Source organism: Nomascus leucogenys, chromosome X (assembly GCF_006542625.1).
Source record: "Nomascus leucogenys isolate Asia chromosome X, Asia_NLE_v1, whole genome shotgun sequence".
Classification (NCBI taxonomy): Eukaryota; Metazoa; Chordata; class Mammalia; order Primates; family Hylobatidae; genus Nomascus; species Nomascus leucogenys.
In genome coordinates, this window is record NC_044406.1 from 33,015,762 (window position 1) to 33,029,564 (window position 13,803).

General features: G+C 42.0%; 1 protein-coding gene across 9 annotated transcripts in view; it reads left to right on the forward strand.

The window, feature by feature from the left end:
* The window catches only part of ARHGEF9 (Cdc42 guanine nucleotide exchange factor 9), a 152,523-nt gene that overhangs the window by 20,557 nt on the left and 118,163 nt on the right, over positions 1-13,803 (forward strand). For 2 of the 9 annotated variants that reach the window (XM_003281138.2, XM_030806661.1), the window contains exon 1: positions 10,874-11,718. The exons of 3 other annotated variants lie outside the window; for them this stretch is intronic. In XM_003281138.2, the coding sequence (XP_003281186.1) occupies positions 11,710-11,718 (9 nt within the window). In that variant the 5' untranslated portion in view covers positions 10,874-11,709. Of the gene's footprint in view, positions 1-10,873; positions 11,719-13,803 lie in introns of those variants that run through there. 4 more of the 9 variants (XM_030806657.1, XM_030806662.1, XM_030806658.1 and 1 more) reach the window with 2 other exon arrangements.

The window sequence follows — 13,803 nt, forward strand, 5'->3', positions numbered from 1 at the left end:
AATTCTTTTGTGTTGTTTTATTTTTCTTCAACTTTTAAATTCCAGGGTACACGTGCAGGATGTGCAGGTTTGTTACATAGGTAAACATGTGCCATGGTGGTTTGTTGCACAGATCAACCCATCACCCAGGTATTAAGCCCAGTATCCATTAGCTGTTCTCCCTGATCCTCTCCCTCCCCCAGCCCCTGCCCCCAACAAGCCCCAGTGTGTGTTGTTCCCCCACCATGTGTTCTCATCATTCAGCTCCCACTTATAAGGGAGAACATGCAGTGTCTGGTTTTCTGCTCCTGCATTAGTTTGCTGAGGATAATGGCTTCCAGCTCCATCCATGTCCCTGCAAAGGACATGATTGCATTCCTTCTTATTATTGCATAGTATCTCATGGTGCATATGTACTACATTTTCTTTATCCAGCCTATCATTGATGGGCATTTGGGTTGATTCCATGTCTCTGTGATTGTGAGTAGTGCTGCAATGAACATACACATGCATACATCTTTTTTTTTTTTTTTGAGACGGAGTCTCGCTCTGTCACCCAGGCTGGAGTGCAGTGGCGCCATCTCGGCTCACCGCAAGCTCCACCTCCCGGGTTCACGCCGTTCTCCTGCCTCAGCCTCTCCGAGTAGCTGGGACTACAGGCGCCCGCCACCACGCCTGGCTAATTTTTTTGTATTTTTAGTAGAGACAGGGTTTCACTGTGGTCTCGATCTCCTGACCTCGTGATCCACCCGCCTCGGCCTCCCAAAGTGCTAGGATTACAAGCGTGAGCCACCGCGCCCGGCCAACATGCATACATCTTTATAAGAGAATGATTTATATTCCTTTGAGTATATACCCAGTAATGGGCTTGCTGCATTAAGTGGTATTTCTGCTTCTATATCTTTGAGGAATTGCCACAGTGTCTTCCACACTTGTTGATCTAATTTACATTCCCACCAACAGTGTAAAAGCATTCCTTTTTCTCCACATCCTTGCCAGCATCTGTTGTTTCTTGACTTTTTAATAATCGCTAGTCAGAATGGCAATGAGATGGTATCTCATTGTGGTTTTGATTTGCATTTCTGTAATGATCAGTATTGTTGAGCTTTTTTCATATGTTTGTTGGTCACATGAATGTCTTCTTTTGAGAAGTGTCTGTTCATGTCCTTTGCCCACTTTTTAATGAGGTTGTTAGTTTTTTCCTTGTAAATTTGTTTAAGCTCCTTGTAGATTCTGGATATTAGACCTTTGTCAGATGGATTCATTGCAAAAATGTTCCTCTATTCTGTAAGTTGAACTATGACAATTCTTGACATACTAACTGAATTTTTCATTCCATAGAGTACTTTCAAATCCATGATCTCATCATCTCTTTGACAGGTATTATGTCTTCTATTTATAGATGAGGAAACTGAGGCTCAGAGAGGTTATGATTTGCCTAAAGCTAGGCACATATAGTCACACCCTCAAATAATAGTATTTATTATCATTTACTGAACATTACTATGTGCTGGACATTGTTCTAAGTACTTTACAGCTTTTCACTCATTAAACCCTCATGAACACCTACCCCTGTTTTGCAAATGAGGAAACTAGGTGACTGAGAGTCAGGGGTTTGCTCAAAATGAGGGGCAGCTTGAGTATCATGACATTATACCATTCTCCCTGATTTAAAGATGAGTAAAGTGAGGCTCAATGACATTAAATAAGTTGTTCAAGTTCTCACAACTAGCAATTGGAAGAACTAAGGTTGGATCTCAGTAGGCTGGCTCTAGAGCCTGTATTCTTAGCCATTAGGCTATATACTACTTCTAACTCTTAGGATCTTCCTAGCTTGATAAACTGAAGCACGGGGTGGGGGGAGGGGGTGGGGAAAGAGAGAGAGAGAGAGAGGACTTATTAAGATCACATAATGATTTAACATTTTTAAATTTAATATATTAATAGATAATATATTTATATGGTAAAAAATCAAACTATAAAAATGTGTACAGTCTATCTACCCATCAGTGATTACAAACTTAATGGCTTTCTATGTATCCTTCCAGAGTTTCTTTATGCAGATATAAGCAAATCCAAATATATTTTTCCCCTCTTCTTTACCTAAAAGATCACACATCATAATACTAAATTTGACCCTTTAACAACATGGGGATTAGGGGCCCCGAATCCCACCCTCTATGCAGTTGAAAATCAACGTGTAACTTTTCACTCCCTAAAAACTTAACTACTAATAGCCTACTGTTGACTGGAAGCCTTATCTATAACAAACACACTTGATTGACACACATTTTGTATATGTTTTATATACTGTATTATTACAATAAAGTAGCTAGAGAAAAGAAAATGTTATTAAAATCCTAAGAAAGTGAAAATATATTTACTATTCATTATGTGGAAGTAGATCACCATAAAGGTCTTCATTCTCAGTGTTTTCACATTGAGTGGGCTTAAGAGGAGAAGGAAGAGGAGGGGTTGGTCTTGCTGTCTCAGGGATAGCAGAGGCAGAAGAAGTTAAGGAGGTGGAATGGGAGGCAGGAGAGGCAGGTATACTTGGTATTAACTTTTATTGAAAAAAGTCCCGGTATAAGTGGACCTGTGCAGTTCAAACCTGTGTTGTTCAAGGGTCAACTGTATTCTGCATCTTGCTTTTTCCACATTGCATATCTTCAAAATCTCTCCCTATCAGTCCACAGAGAGCTTCAGCAGTCTTAGCTAGGCCCTCATGAATTTCTATAAGCCCCCATCTATTTATGTGTCCTGCACACTTATCTTCTTTACCAATCTTTGGGGATGTCCAGCCCTTTCTTAACATCTTCACTTAGAGTCTCATTGCTAGACTATCTTGGCCTTCTACAGAAAATACAGTTCCTCAAAGTGAATTCCTTATTCTCCCTCCGACATATAATCTAGCCTCTTACAAACTCCCCAGCTATACTCGCCTCCTTTCTTGTTTTGCAATTTCAACATATTACCATATCTTGACTACTTACCTGCCCACCTACCTGCTTATCTATGTGATTCTTGTTGAGTACCTCTTATAAGCAAAGCTCCATGCTTAATTTGATGATGAGTGATTAGTGTCCCAAATGTCCAATGGCTTGCAGTTCAAATAAAGCTTGTAAACAAATACACCTGGACATGGAGGTCAGAGGGGCTTAGCTGAATGAATGAGTTATGAGGCTCAGGAGTGGAATTATCCAGGAGATTAGGCTCTACAAGTAAACACTGGGTTCTGATACTGAGAGAAATGTTCACTCCCCACCACAGTCTTGAACTGATGCATGATTGACTTTAGCTGCCCCAGAAAGATCCTGAGCTTGACAGAAAACCATTGTACTTCCTCTAAAGGGGCTTTTAGACCTTTGCTGCTCTTTTCCAACCAGTTCTCTCTCTACCCTGAGTAGAGCCAGATGGTCTGGCCTACTAGCTTGCTTGAAATAGAACTGAAAGAGGCCTAAAATAAACGTGAAATAGGCCCAAAATAGATTCATGTGAAGGAACAGAAGGAAACTGCTGTTTCCTGGGTATTTACTCAGGTATTTATTCAGTCATTAGCCACAGGAGGGTGGTATAGGCAGTTTTTCTTGAGGGAAAGGTTTCTGGGTGGTGGTTTAGGGTGGCAACTATGTCATCAGAGAACAGAAAACTAAAGAGATCTTGAAATTCTCAAACTGTAATCTTTATAGTACCTTTTGGAGGAGTACTTACTAATGAAGGCCCTTGGGGTGGGAGAAGGGTGAAGATTGGTTTTCTCAGGCTGTAGCAGAGAATACTTTCCATAACAAGACTTCCTTTACATTTTACATTGCAAGTCCTCAGGGCTATGCCTTGCTCTTCATTCACTCATTCATTCATTAATTTAGTTATTCAGTCATTAAAAATATATTTATTGAGTGCTAAGCACTATTTTAGATGCTGAAGATACAGATATGAACAAAGCAATGTGCTTTCATGGAGCTTACATTTTATAAAGGAGACAATAAATCAATAAACAATAAAAATATATAATATTTTAGGTAGTGATAAGGGCTATGAGAGAAAAGCAGCATAAGGGGGTAGAGAATGATGTGGTGTAATCTTAGAGAGGGTTGTGAGGGAAATATTCTTTGAGGAAGTGAAATAGCTAAACAAATGACAAAAAATAAAAAGTCTTCAGGCAGAGTCAGATTTTTAATCCTATGTTTGATTTTCTCCCTAAAATTCTACTCTCCACCACACAATTTTATGCAACCCAGTTATTCAACTTAAGCTAATCACCCATGGTCATTTGTGCAGGTTACCACCTGAGACCAAGGGTATGCCTGCCACACCTTTGGCAAGGCTGAAGGCTGTTGAAGATTTAAAACTACCAGTGCTTTTAAAAATCTACCACTAAAAATAAGTCAGCCGTTTGAGCTTTTGGGAAGACAAGAGACTTGTTTGAGGTCACACAGCTATCAAGAAGCAGAGGCTGGACTTACATCTGAGTTTTAACTTCTTATCCACTGCTCTTCTCAATTTGTACGAACTTTTCAAGGCATTGTGGGGACACATCAGCATCCCTGAGCATAAGCCATTTTATGTGAATGTGAGGACAGATAATTTTTCCTAAGGGTGCATTAACAGGACGACCAGTGTTCAAAATAAGGGAGGTGACAGTCCCTGTCTACTTCTCATTGTCATTGCCACCTGGATATGTGTTCTGAATGATTAGATATACTGAAGAGCAATGAGCCTGGGGAGGGGACTGCAAACCATGTCACAAATGGAAGAGCTTAAAGAAATGGTAATATATCTCTTTATGGAAAGTGTGTGTGTGTGTGTGTGTGTGTGTGTGTGTGTGTGCATGTGCATGCAGAGGGGTTGCTTAGGAGAAATTAGGGTTTGAACCCACAATAGATGTCTTCTGCCTTCTATTGCTTAGCAGGACTCAGCTTTTTTTTTTTTTCATGGCCCAGAGGGTAGCACTCTAACAAATGGGCAGAAGCCATAAGAGTGAATTTCAGTTAAAAATGAATAATGGCCTCAGATACTTCAGAATGAGTTTCCTATTACTGAAAAGACTCCAGCAGCTGCTTGAAAAACTTACCAGAGATAGTTAAAGAAAAGAGTGGCACTGGAAAGGGATCTCAATTCAAATCCTGCTACTGCTTCCTCAAACTTGTATGGTTATGGGCAAATGATGTAAACACTCTCAGGTATAGTTACTCTTTTAAAATAATGATAACAATTTCTTCTTCTCAAACTTCTAGGGATAATTAAGTAAAATAGTATGTTAAAAGGCCTAGCACCATGTGGGTCCAAAGTAGGTGAGTAGGTGTTTCCTTCTCCTCCTCCCCCTCATCTTTCATATACTGTAGAGAGGATACCTACACAGGGAGGTTGGGAGGAGATGATCTCTTTTTCTCTTTTGAACATAAAATTATTTATTTGTTCTGTAATCATCAACAACTTTATTCATTACCTGATTGTGCTTGGGATACTTACTGTATGACATTGAAATTATGTGCATCACTGATTAGCTCTCCCACTAAACTGTAAAATCCCTGAGATCCACTCTGTATCCCTTAGCTGTCAGAATAAGGGCTTATTGAATTGAACTGATTTTGGAGGAGTACTGACTTCTGTGCTGAATAATTGAACTAAACAGGAGTTTTTGTCCTTAGGGGGCAGCCTGTCTTAAATAGAGATGATACCCATGAACATGCAAGAGGATCTAGTCGTATCAGTAGCTAAGACAATAAACAGACAGGATTCAGTATCTGTAGACTGTAGCAAGCATGAGGGACTATGAGGAAGCTAGGGTAGGGGTTGGATGGGAAGTAAGCAGCAGCGGGGATCAGGACAAAAAACAATGGAACTTTGCCTGGGAGTGCTTCCTGGCAGAAGTGGGTCTTTGGGAGCTATGCAAAACATGAGAAGCAAAGGACAACCAGGAATTTTTTTTTTCCCTGACAGAAGGAAAAGGTTTGAGAACTAGGGATCTTGGGTTTGATAGGTAGGCCACTGAGGCCCAGATCAAGACACTGAAACAGTTTATCCCTGTGACCTAGGAGACATCATGTCAGATGTTATTGAAAGATGGGACATGTGTCACCTATTGGCATTTATATAGAATAGTGTTTAATAGCAGACTCTAGAGCTAGACAATTTGAGTTTACATCTGCGCTCCATATCTTACTATCCATGTGACCTTAGGCAAGTTATTTAACTTCATTCTGCCTAAGTTTCCTCATCTATAAAATAAGGACAATAATAGTACCTACCTCATAGAGTTGTTGTGAGGATTAAAAGAGTTTATGCATGTACAGGGCTTCAAACAGTGCCTGACACAGAGTAAGCAGTTTGTAAGTGTTAACTATCATTATCATAATCTATTGAATTGCCTTTCAGACCTGAGAACTAGTGTGAATTTGAGGGCATTATTATCCCAGACCCTTTCACGGAGTGATTAGCTCCTCAGCCCTGGCTGTGGTAGAAGTAGTGACAATATCTGGCTCAAAGAGATGGAAGAACTTTCTACCATCTGAGATTGTCTCAAAGATGAAGGGGCTGTCTTGGGAGGGAGGAACTGTCCCATCATTGTAGGTGTTGGAGCTGAGACTGGATAACCAATTAGTGGGGATGTTGCAGAAGGGATGGCAGGATGGAACTGGAGTTGTGCTAGACCAAGAGATTATCTAATTCCTTGAGACTTGTCAGCAAGAAGGGATAGATCTGGGGAGGGGTATTGCTACTCCAAATGTAGAGGACTCCTCCATTAAAAAAAAATTGTGAGCAAAGTTGATTGGCCACATAACTCAGAAAGCTACCCACATATGGACAGGGCTGGTATCAAATACCATGTTCCAGGGTCTGAAATCTCTCAAAAGTACTTTTGAGACTTAAGATACAAAGGCTTTGGTTCCCACTCTGCCAGCAATTAGCTGTATAATCTTAGACAAGTTGCTTCCCTTCTCTGTGAACCTGGAATATAAGGGCTTAGATTTTTCTCTGTGGTTCCATCAGGTCTTGCCTTCTGTGGTTGGAAGATATGAGTCTTTGAGTGGAGACCGGTGGATGAAGGAGACATTCATGCATACAATAGGTGTTTGTTATGAAGCACCTGCTAAGTGTCAGGCACTGCGCTGGGCACAAAGGGAGAAAGCAGTGAACAAGACAGTCATGGTCTCTGCCCTCCTAGCTTCACATTCCAGTAAAGGATACAAACAAGAAAAAAATACAATACAGCTTAATAAATGTTTCAAGAGGGCTAAACATAGGATCCTATGGGAGAGGACTATCATTCAGAATATTGTTGAGGAAGAGAACATTAGAGAAAGCCTTCTGGAGGTGGTGGCACCTCAGCTGAGCTTTGAGATGGGGAGCTGGAAAAATAAAGCAGCAGTTTATATAGGCCCTGAGGCAAGAGAACCTCGTGAGTTATGAGAACTACTGTAGGCCCTATGTAGCTAGAGAATAGAGAATGAGAGGGCACTGGTAAGAGCTGAGGATACAGAGGCCAAAGGGCATCAGATTGGCAGGAAATTTTATGCCACACTACAGAATTTGCCTTAAATGCGCCGAGGAGCTATTGAAGGCCTTTGAACAGAGGCGTTATATAAGTCAGGTTTCAGCTGCAAAAATAAACCACTGTAGTTCTTTTCAGCAGAAGGAGTTTTAATATAGAAAATAAAGTGCTTACAAAACTGGTGGGAGGGCTGGAGGGGCAAGCTTTAGGTTATGCCTCCAAGAACAATGTCAGGGTAGCTGCTCTGTCTGACAAGCAGGAAGATGAGGTGTCAGGGGCTCTAGGAGCATGCTGCCTTGTCTGCAATTTAGGAATAAGGAAGCTGCCACAGCTCTAACCATCTGTTGGCTAGAGTATCACTATGCCTACCAGATCCTCAGTGACAAAAAAAAAAAAGTCCCATTCTCTGTCTCTCAGAATGCACAAAGCCAATGGCTAGACACTGGAACCTACGGTAACACACACACACACACACAAAACCCAACACTTTCACCATTGTGCTTTCCAACAGAAGTAACAGAGACATGACTTCTGCCTCACCAACCATCTCCTTCTAAATACTGTGCATGTGCATATGATTGGCATCACTATGTCATATCCAGAACGCTGGCTGCAAAGGAATCTTGGAAATGCCAGTTTATTGTTGCTGTAGTTTTTTTTTTCTTTTTCTTTTTTTTTTTTTTTTGGTTTTTAGCTTTTCAGCAGTATAGGAAGGCGGGCTAGAAGGAGTGGATCCTTAAAAACCAATCCAGAGTATCTACCACAAGACTGACAAGAGCAAAACTGCTTTTGAGGAGAGAATTTGGGCAGAAGAGTAGAAGCTTAATTGGGGAGGGAGAGTAGCATAAGATAACTGGTAATGAATTGTGATGGATCAGAGATGATGAGGAACTGATTAAAAGTAGTGACAGCAGGGAGAGAGAAAGGGACAAATGAGAGAGATTAAGGAGGAAGAGGATCAACAGAACTAAAAGACTTATTGGCCATCAGTGAGGTGAGGGAGAGAAAAAACTTGTAGATACTTTCTTGGTTTCTGGCTAGTTCAGTGTGTGACTGCCATTCCCAAGAGACAAAGGACTCAGGGGAAGAAGGAAACCAGCAAGAGTGGGAGGAGATGACTTCAATTTGGGACTTTTTAAGTTTGATATGCTTGTGAGATACTAAGGAGGAGATATCCAGAAAGCAGTAGAACCTTCACTTCTGGGGTCCAGGAGAGCTATCTTGGAGTCATCAGCAGCTCTCTGCTTACATGCAAGCAAGGTCCTGTGTCTGTTTTGTTCCCCAGTGGTGGTGTAATTTTGTTGAAAGGAGGTGCATCAATGTGCAATATAGATGGTAGTTCGAGCCTTGGAAATAGATGAGCCCATTCAGTGCAAATGCAGAATGAGAAGAAAAGGGGACTGCGATCAGAACTCAGAAATCATGGCATTAATGACTGGATGAAGAAGAACCCATGCAGGAAGTGAAGACAGCATAAACATATAGGTCATGTGGATGGTGTTCCCAAGGAAAAGGAGCATTTCAGGGTTGAGGAAGGCATCAGTGGAGTCAAATGGGAGAAAAGTTAGGAAAGGTAAAGATTGAAACTTGGCCATGAGATTTAGTAACAAGTTGGTTGTTTTTTTTTTCTATTCACAAGAGGTTTCAGTTTTCTATAGGACAATGAGGGTAAAGCCAGGATGCAGTGGGTTGAGGGGTCAAAAGATAGTGAGGAAATAGAGACAGGATAAGACTGAACTTTCAAAGGCTAGGGGAAAGATTGTAGTTGCTTATATTATGGTACTGTCCTGATCACCAGTATCTGTCTCAACATAATCTAGAAGAGTAGTTTTCAAACCGTTTTGACTATTACTTGCTATAAGAAACACATTTCACATTACAGGTCAGTACATTTATATTTATATATAACTGAAACAAAAGCATCATGAAACCGTATTTACCCTAACTATATGGACATTTTCTATAAATGGAATCATACAAAAGCCTTTTTCTCACGTCTTTCACTTAGCATGTTTTCAAAGCTCATCTATGTTGTAGCATGTATCAGTACTTCATTCCTTTTTGTGGTTAAATAATACTTCATTGTATGGATATACCACATTATGTTTACCCATTCATCAGTTGTTGGACATTTGAATTGTTTCCATCTTCTGGCTATTGTGAATAATGCTGTTATAAGCATTCATGTATAAGTTTTTGTGTGGGTGTGTTTTCATTTTTCTTAGGTATATACCTATCTGTTTAATCATATAATCCTATAAGAGCAAAAAGGCTCTGAGAGATCTCCTGTATAAGGGAATCCTTGGTTTGAAGGCCCAGGGAACCACTGAAATTGTTTTTTTCTGAGGTGAGTGTTTTGAGGTTTAACTGAATTCTCAGATAAGTCTAAGTCCTCATTGACAGGAGGGAGACAGAAGACAGACCTCTGAGAAGAAAAGGGAATTGCCCAAAAGTCATACAGCAAGTTTGAGGAAGGGCTGAGAGTAAATTTGAAACCTTCTGGTCTCCACTCCATGGCTTTTCCCCCCTTAGCTCCAGATACCAGGTCACAGAGCAGGGCAATGATTACAAGCAGATTGCAAGTTCTATAGAGGATTTTCCGTGGCGAATGTTTAACCCTATGCTGGCTTCCCTTCATAGTACCCAGAATGCTGGAAAAGTGCAAGATAACTGTCCTAGTCTGAAGAAACTATAATTAAGAAAGGAAATCTAACCAGGTAAGGGCAGTGGTATCAGGGAAAGCCAAATAGAATTGGATTTTGGAAATTCTGTCGTGTGTCCCTGTGATTCTGTCCACAACACTGGTTTGTTGGCTTTTTATAGCTAATTGTGAGTTGCCTGTAAATTCTTAGGCAGTGGCCAAAAGCACCTTTGCTTCCTCCTTGGCCCAGGCTCCAAACAAAGTGGCTGCTAGACACATACATTCTCCACAGATACCTATCCTTTTTCCCCTCATTCCTTCTTTCTCCTCCCCATCCTTTTTTCTGCCTTTCCCCACAATTCTCTTTCTTCATTATCTTCCCTCTCTTCTCCTTCCTCCTGGTCTTTTCTTCTTTTTCTCCCTCTTCACATGATCTCCTCCCCCTGCATCCTATTGGGTCCCTTCCCTCCCTCTTTCCCAGTCCTTTTCCTCCCCATCTCTTTATATACCCCCTCTATCCGCCCCCAAGAAGCTCCCCACCCCCAAACCAGAACTGATGGCTGGTGACTCTCGCCGGTCTGGGGAGAGCGAGCTTGCTTGGGAGCCTTGAGCCCTCTGATTGGCGGTCGCGGCTAGCACGCCAGCGCAAGTCCCGCCCCTGGGCAGCGAACGTGCTACTGCGGCATCTGTTATTGGTCGGCGGGTATGTCAGTGGCTCTGGCCGCGCCTCACGCAAGCGCCCGCAGACGCTCGGTGAATAAAAAGGCAGCCTATGGGCTGAGCGGGGGATGGGGAGAGAAGAGGGATAGGGCCAGCAAGGCAGGGATCGAACGAGTGTCTGGCAGCCGGGAGCCCAGCGAAGAGAGCGAGCAAGCTTAGGAAAACGAGCGAAGTAAAGGGAGTAGGGGAGACTGAGACTGACCGGTAGCCAGGCAGGCGGACGGACGCACGCCCGGACAGACTGAGCAGGCGCCGGAGAACCACTCACAGGTTCCCCCCGCCTTTCCCTTTGAAAGATAGGATTTTGCCTTTCCCGTGGCGCCCGAGAGAGAATGCTGGACTCTGCCGACTTCAGCGCAAGCTAAGATTTCTCAGCTAGGGACAAAAGATCAGCCCAATCCTGAGAAGGGGGGAACCAAGCACCCCGTCCCCATCCCCCTCCCCTCCCCCGACTAAACTCGGGCGCCAAACCCAGCCCTTCCCTAACCACCCTACTTCCTCCTCTCCTTTCTAGCATGGTGGCTGTATGGACAGTCTGACAGAACAGAGACTGACATCTCCCAATCTGCCGGCCCCCCACCTGGAACACTACAGTGTTCTGCATTGCACCATGACCCTGGATGTGCAAACTGTAGTCGTTTTTGCCGTGATTGTAGTCCTCCTGCTTGTCAATGTCATACTCATGTTTTTCCTGGGAACGCGCTGAATGGAGTCCAGCCACCTGAGCTGTCGCGAACTCTCGCTTTGATTTCATCCCGAGAGCCACCGAGAAAAAAAAAAATCACAGACAGAGACAGGGAAAGAGAGAGAAAGAACAAGCTTTCTTACTCAGGGGGGAAAACGTTTTGAGCTTCAACATGGCCTCGCTGTGATATGTATGACGTTGGTATATTATCTCTCCCTAAATCTTTTGTCGTGTCTTGTCTTTTAAGAATGCCTGCGCGTATAGTTGCCTATTGCTTGAGTGAAATTGTTGATGAAGAAATGCTTTCTATTTAAGTGTGCATGCGTGTGTGCATTTTTAATCTATGTGGCGTTCATGGAGCAAGCTCTGCGTCCTTAAACAGTGGCTTTGCTGTCTGTGGTGTCTTAACTCATTTCCTTGAAGACTACCTTTAAACTCCATCAGGGAATTTTAGTCAAAAATTTCTCTCTTGCCATCAGGAGTGCATTTGGGTTTGTTTGAGGGGAAAAGGGTTTGTGGAAGAGCATGATGAATATTTAACATCGTAGGAAAGACAGTCTTTGCACTGGATATTTAGAGGGAAAATAATCGATGCGAGGAATGGATTTAGGGAAAATGCTTCTTTAGTCTCTAAGGAGAAGCAAGAATTTGGGAAGTGACACGGGTGTGTTGTGCTGGCAGTTGGTGACTGTGTCCTTTGAATCTCAGTTTGCTCTCCAGGGTTCACAATTTTCAATTTTGAAAGAAGCCACATTTAAAACACTTCTTGAACCTTAAAGCTTTAAGATATTTAAAATGTCAATTTCCTTGGAATAATGAAATAGTATGTGAAAGCATTCTCTGATTTTTTGAACTGGCAAGAGAGGACTTTGACAGGAGCTATTTGGGCTCTCTTTCCCAAAGATTGTACCCCTGGATTTGAGTTTGGGGATTTTGTCTGTCTCATCAAAAAAAAAAAAAAAAAAAAAACCCTGCAAGAAAGAAAAACCAGCTCTTTATCCACCTTGGGAATAATAGTATTTGGATATGGCTCCTTTGGGATAATCTCGTTTGCAATGATGTTCTTGAACTGCATTTTAAATATAACTTGATAAGACTGATGAGAAAGTGGTGATGCTATTGTTTGCTCCCCTGTTTGTTACTTTAAGATCGGAGGTCTCTGTAATTGAAACATTCCCGTAACAAACTGAAAGTCTGTAATGTGCTAAATTAAGAGTTATCAAATTTTGGTGCTAAATTTGACCACCAAAACCCAAAAACGTCTAGATGGAAAGGGATGAGAGCATGGAAAACATGAGCTAGAAGCAACATTCCAGTTTGAGATATGACTGCTTGTGTGTATCCGATGGTGGTGGTGGTTTCTGTTATTATTGCTATTGCTATTATTTCTATATTTCTGTTTCCTCTGAGAAAGCTCTTGGCAGAGCCAGGAAAAAAAAAATGTCTCTCATGCCAGTCTGTATAATACTTATTTTTTTGCGTTTTGGTTTTCTTTCTCCCCTGTTAATGTAGGCAGGCCTTCCCCATTACATTGCTTACCTGGCTTGAAATAATGCCATTTATGGCTCATGTATTATAGCAGTGAATCAGGGCACATACACATCTACACACATGCTCCCCCTCCACCCATGTGGGTGGCTGTTCATGTCTGATGTGCAAATCTGCTGGCATTATGCTGTCAAGTTCCATGTCCGGTTGTTCAGTCTCTTTGGAAATGATTATGAAAGGAGAGGGGCTGTGAAGGGGGCCTTTGAAATTGTCTTGGCCACAGGACCCAGAGAGTATTATTTAATGGCGTCAGAGGGGGTTTTGGGCCTCAAAGCATGCTATCCTTGACTTGGTGTGGGTGAGAAGCTGAGGTTTTTGTGAGATTAGTACCATGGTGTAAACATGATCTGGGAGGTCTGCTGGCATTGATTCTTATTAATTACTCTTTGGTCCGTTTGTGGAGAGCCCCTGGATGGAACTGAGAACGTATTTCTTTGCAAAGATAATTTAGTGAGTTTTTTTTTTCCCCTTAGCTTCAGTGTATTATTTAAAGTAAGCTTATATCTTGTCTGGGCACTTTGTTTTGATACAGTGTTGGAGAGTGGGGAATGGCTCTATGCTGGGCAGCTGCAGACCTGTTTTCTTTTTGTTTTGTTTTTTGTTTTTTCCATTCAGCAGCTGTTTGACCTTGGACAATTTTTTTCCTCCTCGGTAGGTTTGGGATTCCCAGTAACATTGGCATTTTTTGATGGCTCCACTAGGTGACCTCTAAGTTCTTGCATTTTATGATTTTATGAC